Source organism: Rhododendron vialii, chromosome 2a, assembly GCF_030253575.1.
Source record: "Rhododendron vialii isolate Sample 1 chromosome 2a, ASM3025357v1".
Taxonomy (NCBI): Eukaryota; Viridiplantae; Streptophyta; class Magnoliopsida; order Ericales; family Ericaceae; genus Rhododendron; species Rhododendron vialii.
In genome coordinates, this window is record NC_080558.1 from 24,459,577 (window position 1) to 24,479,338 (window position 19,762).

The 19,762-nt window shown below is 36.2% G+C and overlaps 1 protein-coding gene and 1 non-coding gene across 2 annotated transcripts; both read left to right on the forward strand.

The window, feature by feature from the left end:
* Nucleotides 1-11,080: 11,080 nt before the first annotated feature.
* LOC131318266 (small nucleolar RNA snoR100) lies at nt 11,081-11,188 on the forward strand. Its single transcript, XR_009197595.1, has one exon. It is a non-coding gene; the product is annotated as a small nucleolar RNA snoR100 (small nucleolar RNA).
* Nucleotides 11,189-12,354: 1,166 nt separating this feature from the next.
* LOC131315838 (uncharacterized) lies at nt 12,355-19,687 on the forward strand. The gene is made up of 3 exons (XM_058345051.1): nt 12,355-12,639; nt 18,739-18,954; nt 19,327-19,687. Exons 1-3 carry the CDS (start codon nt 12,490-12,492, stop codon nt 19,546-19,548), a joined length of 588 nt encoding a protein of 195 aa, XP_058201034.1. The 5' UTR covers nt 12,355-12,489; the 3' UTR covers nt 19,549-19,687.
* The last annotated feature ends 75 nt before the right edge of the window (nt 19,688-19,762 follow it).

The window sequence follows — 19,762 nt, forward strand, 5'->3', positions numbered from 1 at the left end:
ACTCATATCTCTCGATCATCTACAATTAATCAACCTATCGTCACCGGATTAAGGTTTTTCACTATTCTTTTCCATTTCTATTTTTTTTCCCCCAAAAGAAATGCATAATAGAAGTGAAGAAATTCACCGATTTTTTCGCAAAATTAAAAGAGAGAATCGATATATTTTTGCCCAAAAAAACTCGTAAATAAAGGGAAGTGAATAGCGGAAAACAGAGAGGGGAGAGAGAAAGAGAAATTGTAGTGGACCTCTTATTTTGATTATGGACTAAAAATGACCATTGTGAAGCTCAACATTGTTAAACTTAACAACTTCTTAAATGAATAATTAAAAGCTGATGTGTCAACTTTTGGTTGTCCTTTTTTTATTATACCATTGTGGATGACCTTAGTAGTACAAAATTTAAGTACTAACTCACAATATTACCTTATGTTATTGTAGTACTTAGTGGGATTTTGGATTGAAAAGTCAAATAGTAACTTATTTTTTATCTTTACTCAAAAAAAATCGCATTTGTTAGTTTTGCGTCAAATGTTTGTGACTTATTAATTTGTCTCGAAGAGAGTAATCGAAAAAGTATAAAATTTTAATTGGAACTCATAATTTTTTTTAAAAAGACAAAAAAGCAAAAAAACAAATCTTCTTTTTACTTATTTTTATCTTTATTCAAAAAATTATGAGTTTCAATCAAAAAATTTTACTTTTTTGATTCCTCTCGTTGAGACCGGTCAATAAGTTACAAAAATTTGGCGCAAAACAAAAAAACAAAAAAGACTAAAAAATAATTTATTTTTTCAATCCAAACCCACCCTTACTCTTTTATTTTGTTTTAGCCTATAATTTTAAGTAATTGTTGTTGGTATCTTTATTTTGTTTAAAAATATTGTAATTAAACTTAATTAAGACCAATTTTAGTACAAAATTGTTTCTTAGCTCAGAAGAAAGTTGTTACTATTACTTTTTTTTAACATAAAATTTGAGGGAGCAGGCTATATCTTTCAAGGGAGGGGCGAGACTGTATAGTTTGATGATAATTTTTTTCCCAAAGTAAAGTTAGGATTTTTTTAAAATTGTATGGGGCGACGACCCCTACTAGATACCTCTGCTTCATCCTTGGGTGTGGAACCCACTGTAAAAGACCGCAAAAATGATTGGAGTTGTTCAATACTTTTAAACTAACCTTATTAGTGATTCTAAAAAATATCAACTCAATTAAATATTTATAATTGCTTGATCCCATCCCACTTAACTTTTTTGCTAAAACTTTTAGTTTTGTCCTTGCGTTCGTTAGTTTTGCGCCAATTTTTTTGTGGATTATTGATTTATCTCAACGAGACAAAACGCAAAAGTAAAAAAAAAAAAATTGACCAAATAATTTGAGAAATAACCACTTTTAAGTAAAAAAAAAAGTAGAAAAGTTACTTTTTCTTAAGAGTGGTTATTTTTCAAAATATTTGGGTAAAAGTAAAAAAAAAATAACTTTTTCGATTTATCTTGTCGAGACGAATCAACAATCCACAAAAAAAATTAGCACAAAATTAACAACCGCGAAAAAATAATCAAATAAGAATAAAACTAAAAGCCGTAGAAAAAGTTAAGTGAGATGAGGTCGACAGTCTTTCATTTGTCTTTTATAACTTAGGATCATAATTTCTATATGAAAAACAAAAAATTGGATCAACCTCTTACGAACATTGAATTGAGTTGATTTAAGGAATATTTAAATATTTATCATCTTTATCCATGTCATGTAAGAATTCATCCCATTTTTTTTCATACTTATGTTTTCATCCTTTTAGTGTGTGAATTACCTTTCTTACCCTTTTCACTATGATATACATATATTATGTTATATTGCTTTCCCAATTTAGTGGGATTGGATTTGATTGTTTTCCCAATTTAGTGGGATTGGATTGGATTCTTTTCCTAATTCAATGTTATATTGCTTTCCTAATTTAGTGGGATTGGATTGGATTATTTTCCTAATTCAATGGGATTTGGTAAATTTCAATATGATTGATTATTTATTTTTAGGAATATAACACGATAAGTTGACCACATATTTGCATTTTTTCTTCATTCTTCGAGTTGGCCAACCAGATAACAGAAAGTCATATTTTTCATTGATCTTATTACATGGAACATGGCTAAATTACCGTAAAATAATATATAATATGACATATTCAAACCGTTACATGGTTAAATTACCATTACGATTACTATGTGGACACGATTAATATCCCATGATTCGAACAAATATTTCATGGTAAATGGTTCAAATAAACAAAAAAACCATTCAATCTGTGTATCGTCATGGAAACCTTCATTAATAATCATGGTAAGAATACCCAAACAAGCCATAAATAAAAAAAATCAACGAACAAGACGAGAAAAAAAACATGAATATTCAATCGCTGATTCATGGTTAATAAACCATGAATACCCAAACTATATAAACAAAAAAAAAACTTCAAATCACTACATCTTGAAGATGTGCTCCGGCGACAACAATAACGCCCACTTCCCCGTTAAACTTCATTGACGATAGAAGATGATTGATTGGCGAAAGGGAGGAGGGAATCGGTCGACAGCAACGGTACCGAAGGAAGATTTCTGTCGACTTCATTGATGACGACAGAGGATGATTGATCGGCGAGAGGGAGGAGGGAAACGGCGGCGATAGAGCGGAAGACATCGGACGACGAGTGGATCGCTGCCCACCAGAGGACACGTGAATGGCGGCGGCCGGAGGACATGTGAATGGCGGCGGCTGTTTATGGAGGACTTTGGAGAGAGAGAGAGAGAGAGAGAGAGAGAGAGAGAGAGAGAAAGATGCTTACTTATATAATCCCACCCGAATTTTTGGGATCCATAATTTTAGGGATTGAACGGAAATCGTAGGACGGGATGGGAAAGATTATGTTTTGGTCTCATTTTCTGGTGTGTGTGTGTGTGTGTGTGTGTATATATTAGTGGCACTTTTGGCATAAAAAAAACAGGGATGAAATCATAATTGTTAAAAAAATGGAGGATGAATACTTAAGTTGAATGAGATTTGAGGATGGATAATTAAGCCTCCTTTGATTTAATGGCCATTCGGAAAAAATATTTTAAAGGGAGATTTTTGCAAAGGTCCACTATAGCACTTTCCAAACTCTTTAAGTCCATTTCTAAATTCTAAAACCCCTTAAGTCCACTAATCTATTAGTAAAGATATAATAACCCCGCTTAGTCTAATATACCCCTGCTTTCAAAAAACAATTTGCCCCGTTTTTTCCTCCATTTCAAAAGATTCATTTTTATCCCATTACAAAACCCATCCCCGCTCCCCCCCCCCTCCCTTTTCAAAACGAACCAGACTCTTCGGGAGAAACCCTAGGCGGTTTGCTCATCCACCTCACTAGATCGTCGTCGCCTTTCTTCGTCGTCGTCGGCGGCCCTTCTTCGTGGTCAGCCTTCTTCGTCGTCGTCAGACCTTCTTCGTCGTCAGCGTCAGTCGCGTTCGTTCACCAACGGTCGCACCCATCACCATCACTTCCAGTTGTTGTCATCATCGCCACCCACCTTCCGTCACCATCGCATCCCGTCCTGCCTCCCCGATCTCACCTCGGCTTCGTTCCCACCGCCCTTTCCACTGTCACCGTTGTTTTCAACACAAACAAGTAAGTCAAGTTTAGTTTAGCGTTGAACATATAAGGTTATTTGTTACTATTTGTGCAGATCTGGTTTGGTTAGGGTCTTGGATGAACTTATGGAATCATATAATGTTATATATGAGCTTTTGAAATTATTTTCATTGCAGTGGAAGAACATATGATACTATATGTTTACATTGGATTCTTTAACATATAACCCTAATTACGTACAGATTGTAATATAATTAGGTCAAGTTCTATGGCCGAAATTACACCCCAAGTCTTTAAAAATATCGTTTGTGCCGCGGGGGCTCCGCCCCCACACCCCCGGGCTGAACTACTGCTGAAGGTTGTCTGCACCATTAACAGTGGAATCATCATATATGCTTATATGTACATAGCTATGTAATTTATTTTTTTACTCGATTAATTTGTGTGTTTAACTGACATATATGGTTATATATCTAAATTTGTTCTCTACATGTTATAGAAGCCAGTCAATGGGGCTGCTGCGCAGACCTATTCAATATAGGTAATGGACAATGGAGTAGGGTTTTGATTGTTTAAGTGACACATATGGTTATATGTGAGTCTCTGTACTTTGTAAATTTAAAAATAGAGAACATATAAAGTTTAGTATTTGAGTTGTTTAACATATGTGATTATCTATCTATAGAATGACTAGAGTCGGTTGAAGTGGAGTTAGGTGCGTTATTAATAACTTTCTATTTCAAAAATGGTAGTCCAATTGCACTGAAACTGATTTTTTGCTGGCTTTGGAATGTTTTTTGTACTTTTTTTAAGCTACTGTTGAGTAACATATATGGTTATATATTCAGGTCTGTGCTCATACATATATATACATACATATATGTATGTATATATGTATGTATGTGTATATATATATATATATATATATATATATATATATATATGAGTTCAAATGTAAACATATAACATTAGGTTATAACATGTAACATTACAATGTTACATGTTATCGCGTAATATTATATGACGTTATATATTCTCATTTTGGTTGTTAATATATATCATTTGTTCTGGTTGTCATTTTATTATGTGAATATATATGGTTATATATCCAATTCTGTACCCTATATCATGTTATCATATGGTTACATGTGGACTGCTTTAATATGATTATATGGTTATATATTCAGATCTATTAGACTGCTGCGCGGACTAATTCAATAAGATAATTTTAGTAGTTTTATTAGTTTTCATGTATAAATGTATTAGTTTTATTTGTCCATATAATCATATTTTAAGAAAATATGGTTTGTTCTCTGTATATGAGACACATATGATTATATATCCAATTATGTACCCTGTATTATGCCATCATTCCTAATATATATGGTTATATGTGATTTTTTCTGTTATAGTGTATCATGAGATATATAACATTTAGGTTTTCGTTTGACAGCCAATATCATGAAACATATATGGTAATATACGAATTCTTGAATCCTTTTTTTAACATATAAAGCTATATGTTTCCATTTGTTTAACTTTTTTCTTAAATGTGCAGAAATGACGAATTCAAACGAAATAGGAGTATGGTTTCATGAAGTTCCTAAACCAATTTATTGCAAATTGGAGTATCACCACAATGACACCGTGATAATGGAGTTTAGGATGAATTCCAACCTCAGAAGAGCCCTTCACATCAAATCTTTCTACAAAAGGTACCTGATTGTGTTGAAAGGGCACATTAAGATTGTTGAGCCTGACAAGACAGCCAAGAACATTAGATTTAGAATTTTAATTTGGTTAAAGTCTTTTGGTGTAATTTCTTTATCGTGTTTTCATCTTGCTATTTAGAAAACTCTCAATCCATTTTGTAGATCAATCGATCAAATTTATAACTATGTAGTTGAACAATAGCAGACTCTGAATCTATTTTTTATTTATTTTGAACACAGATGTTTTGATTGGCGGATGTAATCGTTTCAATGATTGTTACTAATTGTTAAAACTTGAACATGTATATGCATGAACATATAATCATATATGTTACCATAACCATATATAACCATAGACAATCTTATATGAATTGGGCCGCGCAGCAGCCTAACAGATCTGAACATATAATGTTAAAACTTGAACATGTATATGCATGAACATATAACCATATATGTTACCATAACCATAGATAACCTTATATGAATTGGTCTGCGCAGCGGCCTAACAGATTTGAACATATAATGTTATCTGTGTAGCGGCAGAGCAGGTGAGATTTGAAATGTAGAGAGAGAGAGAGAGAGAGCGCTGTCAAAATTCAAAAAAATGGAAAAAAGTCAGCAAGGACATTTTTGTCTTGTATTAATTCGTTTTTGGCTTGACAAGGGCCCAGTTTGGCAACACAAAAAATGAAAGAGAATAAAAATATATTTTTTAGTCTAAACCAAACAAAGCCCTTGTCTGAGTAGACCTAGTGGGTTACAAACTTGAGAGGTGGACTTGGTGGGTTACAAACATGCTACAGTGGACCTTAGACCAATTTTTTATATTTTAAACTCAATAAACGGCTCGGATTATTTATGAAGAATTTCAAAATGGGCCCCACACATTGTGCACCGTCAATGATCAATGGTCGATACCCCATGGCTTTTTGGTAGGTTTTGCCTTCTATGTACCTTATCGAACATGTTATGCTCACATATTCACTACACATATCATGCACATGTATTTTTTTGGGTTCATCTCAAGTCTACAAAAATGATTCAATCACTTATTTTTTTAAATAATGCTACGCACACATTTTTTACCACAACAAGCCATAGCTGCTAACTCAAGAATAAGGACAACAATAATGCCAACTTTTTTTAGGTGTGCTGAGTTATCAGTTGTGGTTGGTTATAGTAAAAAGTTGTGTAAGTAGTAATATTTTTTTTAAATAAGAACTTTATAGGTTCCCATAAAAAGTCAGCTCAATCAAATATCGTTAAGGGCTTTTTCAAATTCATAGGGCGAAACCACTCAATTTTGCACTAAAAATTATGCAAAATGTCAAATATCTAATTGAGCTACTATTTTTTAATTGGAACCCATAAAAAAACATCTAAAAAAATGAGCAGTTCAAATCATTTTTTTGGGACTCAAGGTGGGCCCCACAAAAAAAATGTCTACATGATATGCGTCGTGAATTTTTGCGCAAAGATGCTTTGGTGTCATGCGTTTAATTTGCTCATAAGCATGTATACAAGTGGATAGGGCAAATGTCGTGTCCAGGTTATGATCAAAATTGATCACTTTTTAGAATTCGTCGAGAACATTGACCACGCCAAAAAATATTTTGATCGGATATCTTTTTTTTTTTTTAAATGGCGATTTTTTTATTAATTTTTGTATGTGAAATACAAAAACCAAAAGGAGTAAAGAGAAGGCAACTACTACCCCATCCAAGACTCAATCCTTTGATTGGCAAGATGCCAAAAAAAAAATCCCAAAGGACCAAAGCCCAGCACCTAAAGGCTTTAAAGCCCAGATAAAACAATAAAGCGCACATGGGACATAGCCCAAACATCTAAAAAGGCCTAAAAGCCCAAGAAGGGATAAACCAAACAACTGAAGCACAAAAGTACATCGAAACCCTAAAGCAAAATCTGGAACCGGACTCCATAGCCGCCGCCGCCGCGAAGCACCAAACCGCCGTGAACCTATCGTGTGTCGCCGATCCCAAAAACGATTGGAACATTGCCAGCCACATAGGATATTTCGTCCGAATCTCCACATCTCGCAACATCTGAAAAATACCCAAAAACTAATCACACAATCCTACGGCTCAGCACCCCAGAATTGTCGCCACCAACCACCACTGGAAAACCCAAATACAATCGAAGAAAACCGGATCCAAAAATAGAGCAGACACGGATGGCCTCCACTAAGAACCGCCACCGCACTCCGCTGCTTCATCATCCCCCATTAAGCACAACATAGCAGAACGCAACACCTACCGCCAAACCACTAGCGGCCACGAGGTTTCCCCTTAGCCGTTAGGCCTGAACCAAGAGCACCCAGCAGAAGATCTCGGGTGGAAACAACAAGGTTCGAACCACAGCCGTTCCACCAATCATCACTCGTCATTAAGCCAAACCGATATAAACCAAGGAGAAGTATTAGTGGATGATTGGAAGAGAGTGGTGAACGGAATAGATTGGGATGGAGACGCCGAAGGAAAATGAAACCAGATCAGGAGATAGAGCAAGAAAAAGAAAAAGGGGGGGACAGAGGAGAGAGGCGCCCGAGGGGAGGAGGGAGAGGCGGCACCTCCCCCCGAGCTGTCGACGGAAACAAAGAGGTGCTAGGGAGAGGGAGTGTTTGAGAGAGAGAGAGAGAGAGAGAGAGAGAGAGAGGATTATTGATCGAATATCTTTTGATATGATATAGAAATGTATTTATCCTCGGATAATTGTGTCAAATGGGTTGCAATTTAGTATTGCACACTTTTTTTTCCAAACTTATTGCATTTCGAAATATCAAACAATATTCGATCAACGTGATATATTCAAAATCATATCAATGTTCTTAACAAGCTCTAAAAAGTAAATAGTTTCGATCATTGTTGTGAGCCCAAAAAGTGCCCACAAATGGTCCAAACTAGACCTAGTGGTTGGCACAAATACCTAGTTAATAAGTGTAATTTATATTTTACCTATCCACTTATTACTTTCAGACTCCAACAATCTTCTCTATTATTCTCTCTATTTCAACCCCAATAGATAAATATTTGTATAATCAGCCAATTTCGAATTAAACTCCCTGTTTTAACGTAGTTCATACTCTATCTTTCTGTTTTGGTGTAAGGAGGAGTGGTGACCGCCACAAACTTCGGTAATCAAAATGTTGAATATGCATGCATGTGATAATCGATCGACCTTAAGTGGCGATTATCACTTTAGTGTGATGGTCGCCAGTGTGTGGCGATCGTTACTTTCTTTCCAACGATCAACAGTGACGATCGCCAGAGTCTCTAAATACAAGAGACTATGCCTTCTGTTTTTTTTAGCGGCAAAAAAGAAGTTTTATTAACATGTTTCCCCTTCCCTCCTTTTGTTGTTAACATGTTTTTCCTTCCCCCTTTGTCCTGTGCTTGCCTTTTCCTGCTCTCACCTATATCTGTTTTGTGTTGAACAAGTGGAGGCCAAATCTTTTAGGTTGGGCGGAGATCGATGGATGTCTAACACCTTCCCCTCACCATACACATTAATCCTGAACTCATAATCTCGTTCCTTTGGTTTCTTGGTTACTAAAACCCAGTGGTGACTCTAAACATGCAGTTCACTACCTTGCCTTATTGTGCGACGATACTTCTAGCCATGAGATTATCCACAATAGGCGAGAATCATAATCAACCTCTCGCCATATCACATCCAAACTGTGTGGCGAAACCTCTAGTCATGGGGAGCATCCACAAGAAGAGTTATGGTTCGTTTGAAAACGTGCTTTGTGCTTGTGACGAATCAAGTGATTGTTGTGTATTTAAAAAATATCATGAGACAAATTTGAGAGCTTTGAGGATCCTTCTCAACATTTGATTTTAGCATGAATGACACAGGAGAAAAAGTTTTTAAAAAATGTGGTCGAGCCTAAGGTGTCTACGTATCTCAAGGGAGAATCAAGCCACTTGCAGTTCAAGTCTAACGAGATTTACATTTCGGAAGAGATTCACATTTCGTGTTGAGTGCAACAAGTTGGTCAAAAATCACGATTCTAAAAGATGACTCAAAATCCAAGAGGAAATAAATGTTGGATCAAAACGACGACGAAGATGCCTAAGACAAAACCCAAAATCTATGAGAAGTAAAAACTCAATTACGTTTATGTTGAGATGCCTAAAATCAAGTGATGCTCAATGACCATGACCTCTTTGTACACTTGAAGGCGGTCAACAACACGCCTGAATGCCATTTAAAAAAAAAAACACGCCTGAATATTGTACAAGCAGTTTGAAACTCCGTCTGGTTTCTAGTGTCCATGAACGTGCAAATATGTGACCCTATGCCTGTGTTGGCGATAACTTCTTCCTACAGTATATGCTAGGATAATTCAAACCATCTTAAGATCAGTAAGAACTCTTGTAGGTATTTATAGTCTTCTTCTTTTTTTAGTAATTCAGCTTGAAATTAAAAAAAGGATAACCGAATGTACAGCCTACAAGGGGCATACTCCAGGAGGAAACAAAAGAAAAGAAAATAAGAGTATTGAAAAAATGAATACCTTAGGCCAAATGGCTACAAGATACTAAAAGTAAGTGATACCGGGTGTTTCCGACCCATCTAAGATGATGGAACGGAAACAACCAAACAAAATGTACCGAATACGATGAGATTGGCTCTACTACACAAGGGATCCAATGCTTGTGATTGCAGCCCCTCTACGAGAACATAGCTGTTGTGGAATCAAATGAAATCCCATAGGATCATACAAACAATATGAACATATAATTGGTTCACTGCTTACATCATCATGCACCAATTATACTCGTTACATTTTCCAAGCCTAACTTACTACATGCCAAAGCTTACTACATGTCACATTTATTACACATATGACTTTTACTACTACTTTTTACACCACACGTACATCATACACACTACCATGTACATCATACACCATCTTCCCTTTCCATTCTTAACAAACCCACTTAAACAGTTAGATAATGGCGTTCCATGCTCTTAGATCTCCAATGCTCCACATGTATGTTCCACCTTCAGAAGTAGACGTCCAATGGAGGCAAGCTTCCAAACGGACAATCCACAAGATCAAACACAGTACTGCAGCAAGCTTCATTTACAATCATCCCACGTATTACAATCAGCCCCATTTACAAGTGATTGCTATCCATTTGAGTAACTAACCACAAAACCAAATAGCAATTCATTTGCGAAGCCCACTACCGAGCTATATGAACCAGCCTCAACACAAAGCAGCAAAGCAGAATGCCGAGTAGGAAACCTGGACTAATGGCTTGAATTCAAGGATGAGATCAGGGGGGTCTAGTGGCGGCGGCCGCCACGACAAGAATATTAGAAAATGTAATTATTATATGTGAAAAAAAAAATTATTCCCAACTTATATAATCTCGCCATTGCTAGATTTTTTCCCTTGTTTTTTATTATATACTAGTCATAAATCTTCTATTTTTTTTCAAGAAAGGAGACCCAAAAAAGTATTCTAAAACTAAATTCAATGGGCCAAAGTGAAATAATATAAATGATGATGTGTAATTAAGAAAAAAAAACTCCACATTTATTCTAACCTTAAAATAACTTAACCTAAAAAATTAAGGGAATTTAATTATAATGTCACTCCCAAAAAGGAGTGCGGTTATCAATTTGGGAAATCTATATAGGGATCTGGGGAGTGATATTATAAATTTGAAGACTGACATTATCTTTGTATATACCGATGCTTTGGACTATGAATGAAGCAAGCATGGTAATGTGCACATAAATTGAATTGGATTTTTAGGCATGCCCCCTCTGATATCATATGGCTTTGATTTGGGGGCATGAATCCGCAGCAAAACACGTATAGGGGGGCTACTGTTTAAGTGGTATTCTGAGATCAGTCACTTTGAACATATTGTCAAAAGTTAGGTCTGTCTCCAATCCTCCCCCACTCATACCCCCAATAATTGGGAACGACATAGGTTCTATGTTATTGTTGTTGTTGGAGTGGCATTATCGATGCCCAAGATTAAAATTAATCTTTTTTCATACTTCATATGCAAATGAAAAACATCATTTACTATAGTTTTTATTATGTTATTTAATTTTTTATCGAGCCAATGACTATTAATATTATAATACATCTTTTTATTTTTTTTAGTATACATTCCGCCACCGCTAGGATAAAATCCTGGTTCCGTCCCTACTTGAATTACATCAGTATAAAAAGCAGCAACCCATCGTAATAGAAAAAGCAACACCCTTGGCAAGACACCTTGGAATGTAGCAAAAGGAAAATAAAATAGAGATTAAGAAGTTCGCCATGGACGGCCCCGAATGGGTAGGTCAAAGCTCTACATAAGCATCGGAGAACGCACATGGATACATAACCTGAACAAGGTAACCACACCCCAGAAAAGGGGGCAAACAGACCAGCTCTTCTTGAACAATTGCAGCAACTTAAATGCAACAATTTCGATCAATATGTTACATTCATGAGCTAATAAAAAATGATACCATTAAGCCAAAATACATGTCGCAACATAGGTGATCAAACTATAGTCCATGTTTTTTTCAGAATAATTGTTGAGTGTATAGTATTGCATGGGCATTTTGGGGAGAAGCCCCAAAGTGTGACAAGTGGTCTTATTTATAATTTTTGAATACACTAATATTTTGGAGATTTTAAAATTCCATTGGTCCAAACAATTAGATACAGTAACTTAGAATTTGAAAAACCAATATTAGTTGATGATTAATCAGATCTATTTACTTATCTATCTCGAGATTTACATACATGACGATAATAAAATACATTTTTTTTTGAATTTTTTTTCCCAATCACCGTGAACAACACGAGTTCGTGCTAATTGTAGAGTATTCCGTGAATACACGAGGGACCTCTCCCAAATTGAATAGTTCTTTACAGATTAAACTGATTGAATTGAAACTTTCAAGACTAAATCGACATTTGAACACCACTTTGGGGACTAAAGACGAAGTTTACCATTCTCTTCGTCTATAGTACTACAATCTATCCCTTACCTTGATCCATCCTTGGCTGCAGACTGCAGTGGACGCACCCACTGCTGAACAAACCTTTGTCAAAACCCATTGAAAACAACGCCGCCAACTCAGCTGCTGCCTATTCCAAGTCGTCCATGGCGCAAGTACTTCCAACCACAGCCGCCTACAGTTCGCCCTTCACCCGACCCGACCCCACGACCCTGCTCCGAAACCCACAGCCGAGATGGGTTTCCTTTCGTCGCAACGTCAAGTGCAACGGCTTGTTTTCCAACAATCGCAAACAGGTAACAACCCTCTATTCCTACCTTCTTCAGTTTGATTGCACTAGTGTTGTTATCCAGTTTGGTTTTCTAGTTTTTGGTTAACTCACTTTGTTCTGGAAATTGGATTTTAGTTATGTGAAAGCCTGGATTTCCATTTGGGTTCAGTTGTACCTCAGAATGAATTGTCTTGTTATAGCTTTATTATACGGAGTACCTGAGAATGAATTGTTTTATTCTGTTGCAAGGAAAATAAAGAAAAGTACGGGAAGGTTAGACTCTCCTCCATTTTTGCAGTTTTCAGTCAGCAAGGAAGTTTTGAGACCCAGGTCTCTAAATTTCCCACTTGACTAGGATTAGTTTTTCATCAAAATTCATCCTGGAAAACACACAAGATTTTGTGAGAATCTTGTTTTTGTACTAGTTTCTATATATAATTAAATTATTGCCTTCTAACTTTCTCAGAAATTTATTTTATCAAATGAAAAAATGGAGGAATATACTTTTCATTTTCCTTTGCTAAAATTTTCTCGAAGCGTGAACAGAGCCTTAGATTTAGTCTAAGGCGATGGAGGCAGATATTTGTGAAGAGGAGGCCAAGAGCAAGTTTATTTTGATTTTTGAGTTTGAAGGCATTTTGGCAAGAAAAGTTCAATTTTGAAGGGGAGTTAAAGTAAAATTATCTAGGTTAGAGTGAATTACAATGTAAATACCAAAACACACGTTCAAAAAATGACATTGTTCAAAAGTTTGGGGGAGCCGTTGCCCCCGCCCACACCCCCTTCCGTCCTCCACTGGATGTGGACCTACTTTCTCTTGCGCTGTGAGAGGTGCGGATATGGTGCCTAGATTCTCGGGTGTCGGATTGCTTTTTCTAGTCTAGTTGTCGGTTTCCTCTCATTGAAGTTGGGTTGCTCTTCCATGTTTAAATGTGTGCCCTTTCGGGAAGTAATGATATTGTTTGTGAGACCTTTTAATTACCCCCAAAACATCTTTTGTTTCATATAGCTGTTTTTAGTCTCATTTGAAGAAAATGGCTGGTGAATTGCTCCTGTGTTAAATTGCCTGGATTAAGGTTTCACACTGTATTTTTAGAAACTTATTTTGGACATGAAAATTAGCTGTGGGACAGCCTGAATTCTGATTTGGGTTCTTTGGGATACACGGTCTGTATGGTTTGGAATAGGAAGAAAATAACCCTTTTCATTTTCTTCTCTTTGCTTTTAATACTGCCATTTTTAGTACAAGGCGACTGGCTGGTAATAGGCTTGAAGCTATCTGGATTGTCTAAGTTTGGGTTTTGGAGTTGGAAGACGACCATTCCAGTATAGCTGTTCATTTGCTACATTCTCAGGAACTTATTTTGGGAGCGACTTTGAATTCGTTGACAAAAGCCAAGTATTTAGGTTGGATAAGACATAGGAGGCTTTTGAGGTCTCAGGGAAGTGCTTCACCGAGTCCGCGCCCCTTTGTGCAAAGGGTTGATAGTGAAGCTTTTGGGAATGCTGGTTGAGTACAACAAGTTCTGTACCAATGGTTGCTATATGTGAAATTGGCAGAAGCCTTTTTTATGTATTGGCATTGTTGAGGGTTATTATCAGTTTGATTTTCCTTGAAGCATTTACTTCGGATCCCCAGGAATTACTGTCTACGAACAGGTCAGTTGAAATTAATAAAATATTGGCAGTAGATACTTATGAAAAAAAAAAAAAAAAGAATATTGGCAGTAGATAGGTGGTCCTTTCCTGTGTATGGCCACCCCGCTAAAGTTATACTTCATGCTCATAGAGATTAATGGCTCCCTCTTTGTATTTGGAGGAGAGTAGTTACTCCACAGTGACTGATAGTTTGTTCACAATCTCTGAAGTGTTGGATTGATTGCTGTTTGAATAGTGAAGACTGGTTTGGTATAGATGAGGTGCACTTAAAATTATCCTTTACGGGGCCCAAGCTAACACCTGTTATATTGGTCCCCAAGTGATTCTTAGGAAATCTGTTTACAAAAGTTCAAGATATAGAATTAGCATAGAATAGCTATCAAATGCATGGCTGACCTCGAACATCAGCAGTTTGGAACTCCTCAGAATTCATATGTTAAGTGCGTGAGTAGTTTGGACTCCTCCACAGAGTTCATATGTTAAGGTACTCTACAGTTTGGACCCAAACATCAGCAGTTCATATGCCATTTTGGCATTCTGGTATTTGTAAGGAATGGTTGCTTGATTAGAGATTCAAATGACCACCTTAATAAGTTTGGCATCCATGTTTTGAGCGAAGGTATTAGGTGGATTGGGACCAACATGGCTTGCTGGGGGACTAGTAAAAGTGTTGCGCTTTAGTTCTTTAATCTTTGGATTGCATTATACAAGCAAAGGAGTTGCTTGTTTCAGTTATGTGCCTATTGGAATGGATTTGACAATTCTACAGCAACAATAGAAGACTCTATTTGAAAGCACAGAGGCTTCAAGTGTAAAAGCATAGGTTGTGGAGCTGTGTTATGAGGGTTTGAGTCCTAGGGAAGCCAGTTTTGGCAAAGGGTATCAAGGGTTAGATTTTTAGCTTTTCAATCATGCTTTAGTAGCTAAAGCTGGGTAACCTTTCCATATGTGCAGTGGCAGAGCCAAATTAGACACTATGGGATCAGTTGACCATTAATTTCGATGATTTCACTTTAAGAATAACATATTTCTCTATGTTATTACTTTTTAAAGAAAATTTTCATTGACTCCAAGAAAATATGTAAAATTCAAAAATGTGGTCAATTTAGACTTTTCGTAGGCTGAAACTAGTGATTTTGTTTACAAGTTTGGAGTCAATGAACTTAAGAATAAGAATGTCGAACTAGGAATTAGGCTTTTGATTGGGGAATTAAAATGATGTGAAAGACACTATTTTTGTATATAATTTCTTTGGGTTCTTAAATAATGGTCCTGTTCTCTAGTGTTTCTTAGGAGTTAGTCTTAGTTACTTTATGAGGTTATTTTTCGATCCTGCCTTTTAAAGAAACCCATGATAACATTTCCTTTCTTGTATCCTTCTAATCTTTCTTTATCCTAATCTTCTCTCTCCAGTCTTCGCTCCCTTAAAATTCTTGATGCGTTGGAAACATTTACAAATGTTGAAAAAGTAAAACTGTCAAAAATATACCAAACCAGTCAAGTTTGAGATTAAAATCAAATTACTACGAATTGAACAAAATTATCATAATTTACTATTATGAGGTTATCATAAATTTAGGCGAAACCCACATCCATGCAACAGATTTATGATAAATTTATCGTATTGTTGTCAATATACTTATTCTGAATATATGATCAATTTATCAGAAAATTATCAGAAAACCCTTCTCAATAGATGATAGATTTATCATAAAAATGTCGCCACGGTAGCATCATAAATTTATCATAAAGTAAATGAAAAACCTTTCTATAACTATGAACTATACTCACTTTCAAAGAAAAACTATGAACTAATGGAAATTTATCACTTATGAAGTAACTATGATAAAAGTTATCACAATAACTGAATCTATTATAATAAAACCTAATTTATCATAGACAGTTGATGATAAAAGCAAAGAACTTGTAGTCTGATATAACCAAGGTTATTGTCCATAGCCTCTCACTCCTGAAACTTGTTCTCTTTTGTGTACTTTAAATTCGATTCCGAAACACCATGAACCAAGCAACAAGGAGGAAGCAAATTTTTTTAAAAAAACTCTGGTCTTCTCCATGCAATTGTCACTTGATTGATATGGGAAGATATAAGAGTGAGACTCTTTAAATGGCGAATCGGATAAACCGAGGCCTAATTCTTGATCAATTTCTTGTGATTCCATTTGTGAGTTGAGTTGGAAAACCCTGGTTTGATAAACCAATCCTAGTTTTTGACCCTTTTTTTTTTTTTTATGGATATTCTCTTTTTCCTTAACCAAATCCCACAAAGTAAGCACGCACGCGCACGCGCACACGTTTGCATATTTATATCTTTATTTTATGCTGTGCATACTATTTAGAGTGGGTAAGATTGATAATTCAGACAATTATAGGATCGTGCAAGAATGTGAGTAGGACGAAAACTTATGCGTGGGGCTCCTCTTAGGGCCATGGGTAAAAACTTGCAATGACACAGGGCTGCAGAAAATCCTTCTTGTATTTCCAAAGGAGAATCTGCAGGAGATGCTTCCTACAAAGCGAATTATGCATCATTTGTTGGTTCCTTGTTGTGTGTACTTCCGTGATAGAGTATCCATCTATTTTGAGGAAGATTTTCTTTGTGGCATTTTCTTCTTCTTTTTACCAGTACTAGCCTCCTAGGTTTAAGGAGAGACATAGAAAGGTAGGGACTTGGGAGACTACTGCCATAATGAGTTTATGGAACCTCATAGGCATGCCGTCTAAAGTACTTCCATGTAGCATACATGCCAACTGGTGGAATGGCGGTTGACTGTGTTAGATTCTATAAGAAAATAGAGAAATACCTCTAGATCTTCACCTGATTGCAGGCTCTGTTTAAATCAACGAATACCCACCTGTTATCAAAAACACCACAGATGATACGGATAGAAACTCCGTGAATAAACCCACGGATGAATACTCCGCGAACGATTTCACGCATAGAACGAAAAGCTCCGTGAATAACTCCACGGATGAATACTCTCACTAAGCAATCCACGAAAGCGTATTGCCTCCTTGGTATTTCACCTTGCTCTCTCCATTATAACTCTCTCAAATATTCAAAATAGTTCTGATGGCCAACTATGAATATCCTAACCACACTTTTATAGGCAATGTGAGTTTTTTGGAGAGAACAGTGGTGGGATCCCTTAGGGTTCTCATTCAGTTAGTTGTGGAAAGACCCATGACTTATCATGGACCACTTTCTCAGGGAACAACTTTTCCCCTCTTCCTGATCAATCCGTTAAACAGATATTATCACATCCACATATTACAATCATGTCCATCAACATATTGTAATTACATTCTAACTATAGAGAATTATCAGTGAGGCCATTTCGTACGAATTTATTTATATCCTTCCATCATACTATATTCCACATGAATCACAACCGTAGAATAATTTCATTCATGTATCTGAAATTCTTAATTTTCACTTTCCAATTGGACCCCAAAAGTTTTAGGAAAAAGTTTAGTATATTATACTTCTATAATAATAAATAAACATTTTAAAAGAAAATGTCACCGGCCGGTTTTATTTTGGTCCAATGTTATTGTGAAAAATTGCTCGAATATACTTTCTCTTAAATAGAGAATAATGGTTCCATGTTGAGCACTAATATAATATAATTGAAACCATATAACCCAACATGTCCGTATATAGCCTTTTACATCAGCATCACCGATTGACAATATCAAAGTTACACGAATAAGCAATTAATGTTATACTAGCCTCTCAGGTCTAAGGACAACAAATAAACCGTAGTAGAACTACCCTTCTAAAATTACGGTTATCATATACATAGGGTGTTCATTATCTAGATCCTGTTCAATACATGTGACAATCACATTATATCCACTTATTTGCTTAAGGTCACTACCTCAATGACGGAGTCAAAACATTCTTTCATATAGCAGCATAATAAGCGTAGGCCTTCATAATGTGATGCCCAATCACACTCATGACCTAGAACTGTTTTGGGGTTTACAAAGTACCGAAAAATCACAACTCCCTGTTATTGATTCATTAACCATAACATGATTTTTCTACAATGTCGCCCGTTGGACTTTATGTTCACATCTCATGTAGTAGCGAATACTAAAAAATTGTTACCCAATAAACACATATCTATGAATGAAAACAAAAATGCCAAACAATTAACTTAACCAAAAGAAAAACAAGTTCAACAATTGGTTTTCAGGGCATAAAATTAACAGACTGAAGGGCTCATATTGATTTGGTGAAAAAATGAAGGAACTTCATGTTTGGTAGAATGCTGTTTTGAGTTGAGCTTTTAAAATATATATATGATGGGGATAACAAATTACTTATCCAAGTACATTGATGCCAGTATTTTTCACTCTTTCTTTTTGTTTCTTTCTTCCTTTTTTCTTTTGTTTTTTGTGGCTTTGGGTGGATTTACCCTTTCAATACCTCTGGTTGCAGGAACAGGCCAAGAAAGCAGTAGAAAGTGCACTTGATGGAAAGAAAACCGAATTTGACAAATGGGACGAAGAAATTAAGAAGAGAGCGGAGGCAAGCGGAGGAGGTGAAGGTGGTGGAGGAGGTTGGTTTGGATGGGGTGGAGGTGGGTTCAATGGTGACCATTTTTGGCAGGAAGTGCAGCATACAAGCTTTGCCATCCTCGGCGTTATTTTTATGGTGAGGAATTTCTCAGCTTTTCTCCTGTAAATTACTCTCAAGGCTGTGTTCAGATCATGGATTTGCGTAGAATTTTGTGAAGGGAAAGGAAAAGTAGAGGGTAAAAATGGATAATCCCAGGGCTCACGTTAATTCCTTTGTGTGTTTTCCCCTTCCCTTTTCAAGTGCCTACGGCCTACCCAACATGATCCAATTACAGCCTCAGGAAAAGGGAATGGAAACTGAATGTGGCACATGGCCCGTATATCATTTTCCATTACCTTTTCCTTTCCAAATCCTTGATCCAGATGCAGATAACATTCCTTGTGTATGATATGCCTTCATTTCTTTCTCAGTCTCTCTCATAGGATGTACCTTTCATTGTGTATGCAGTATCTCTTATTCACACAAGGTGAGGTGATGCTTGCTATTATTGTGAATCCCCTGCTGTTTGTTATGCGAAAACTAAGAAATGGGCTTGATAATGGTAAATCATGGATTTTGCAAAAGGTAGCTTCTACTAAGCGTGCCAAGTTAGAGCACATGCCAAAGGAGGAAGGCCATGCACGTTTATCTGCTAAAGAACGAGTTGTGAGAAAATGGAGAAGTGATTAGTGGTTTTCAGGGTTGAATATTGCTTCATTCTTCTTCCTTCTCCTTCGGTAACTCAATTTAGCCTTGCTGTTGCATGTCGATGCAAATTTTGTAGAACATAATCCCCAATATATGGAGTGGTGCTGATTTATTGCTGTTATACGGAAATGACTTGTCACCTCGTTTCTTTCTGTAAGGATTTTCCAGGTTTGTTTGTATTGTGTAGATTTGAAAT

Bases quoted from the DNA above. Each gene is read 5' to 3' on its own strand.
- LOC131315838 (XM_058345051.1), top strand. From the start codon at position 12,490: ATGGCGCAAGTACTTCCAACCACAGCCGCCTACAGTTCGCCCTTCACC. The intron at 12,640-18,738 runs GTAACAACCCTC...CTCTGGTTGCAG, and splicing joins TTTCCAACAATCGCAAACAG to GAACAGGCCAAGAAAGCAGT. The intron at 18,955-19,326 runs GTGAGGAATTTC...TTGTGTATGCAG, and splicing joins TCCTCGGCGTTATTTTTATG to TATCTCTTATTCACACAAGG.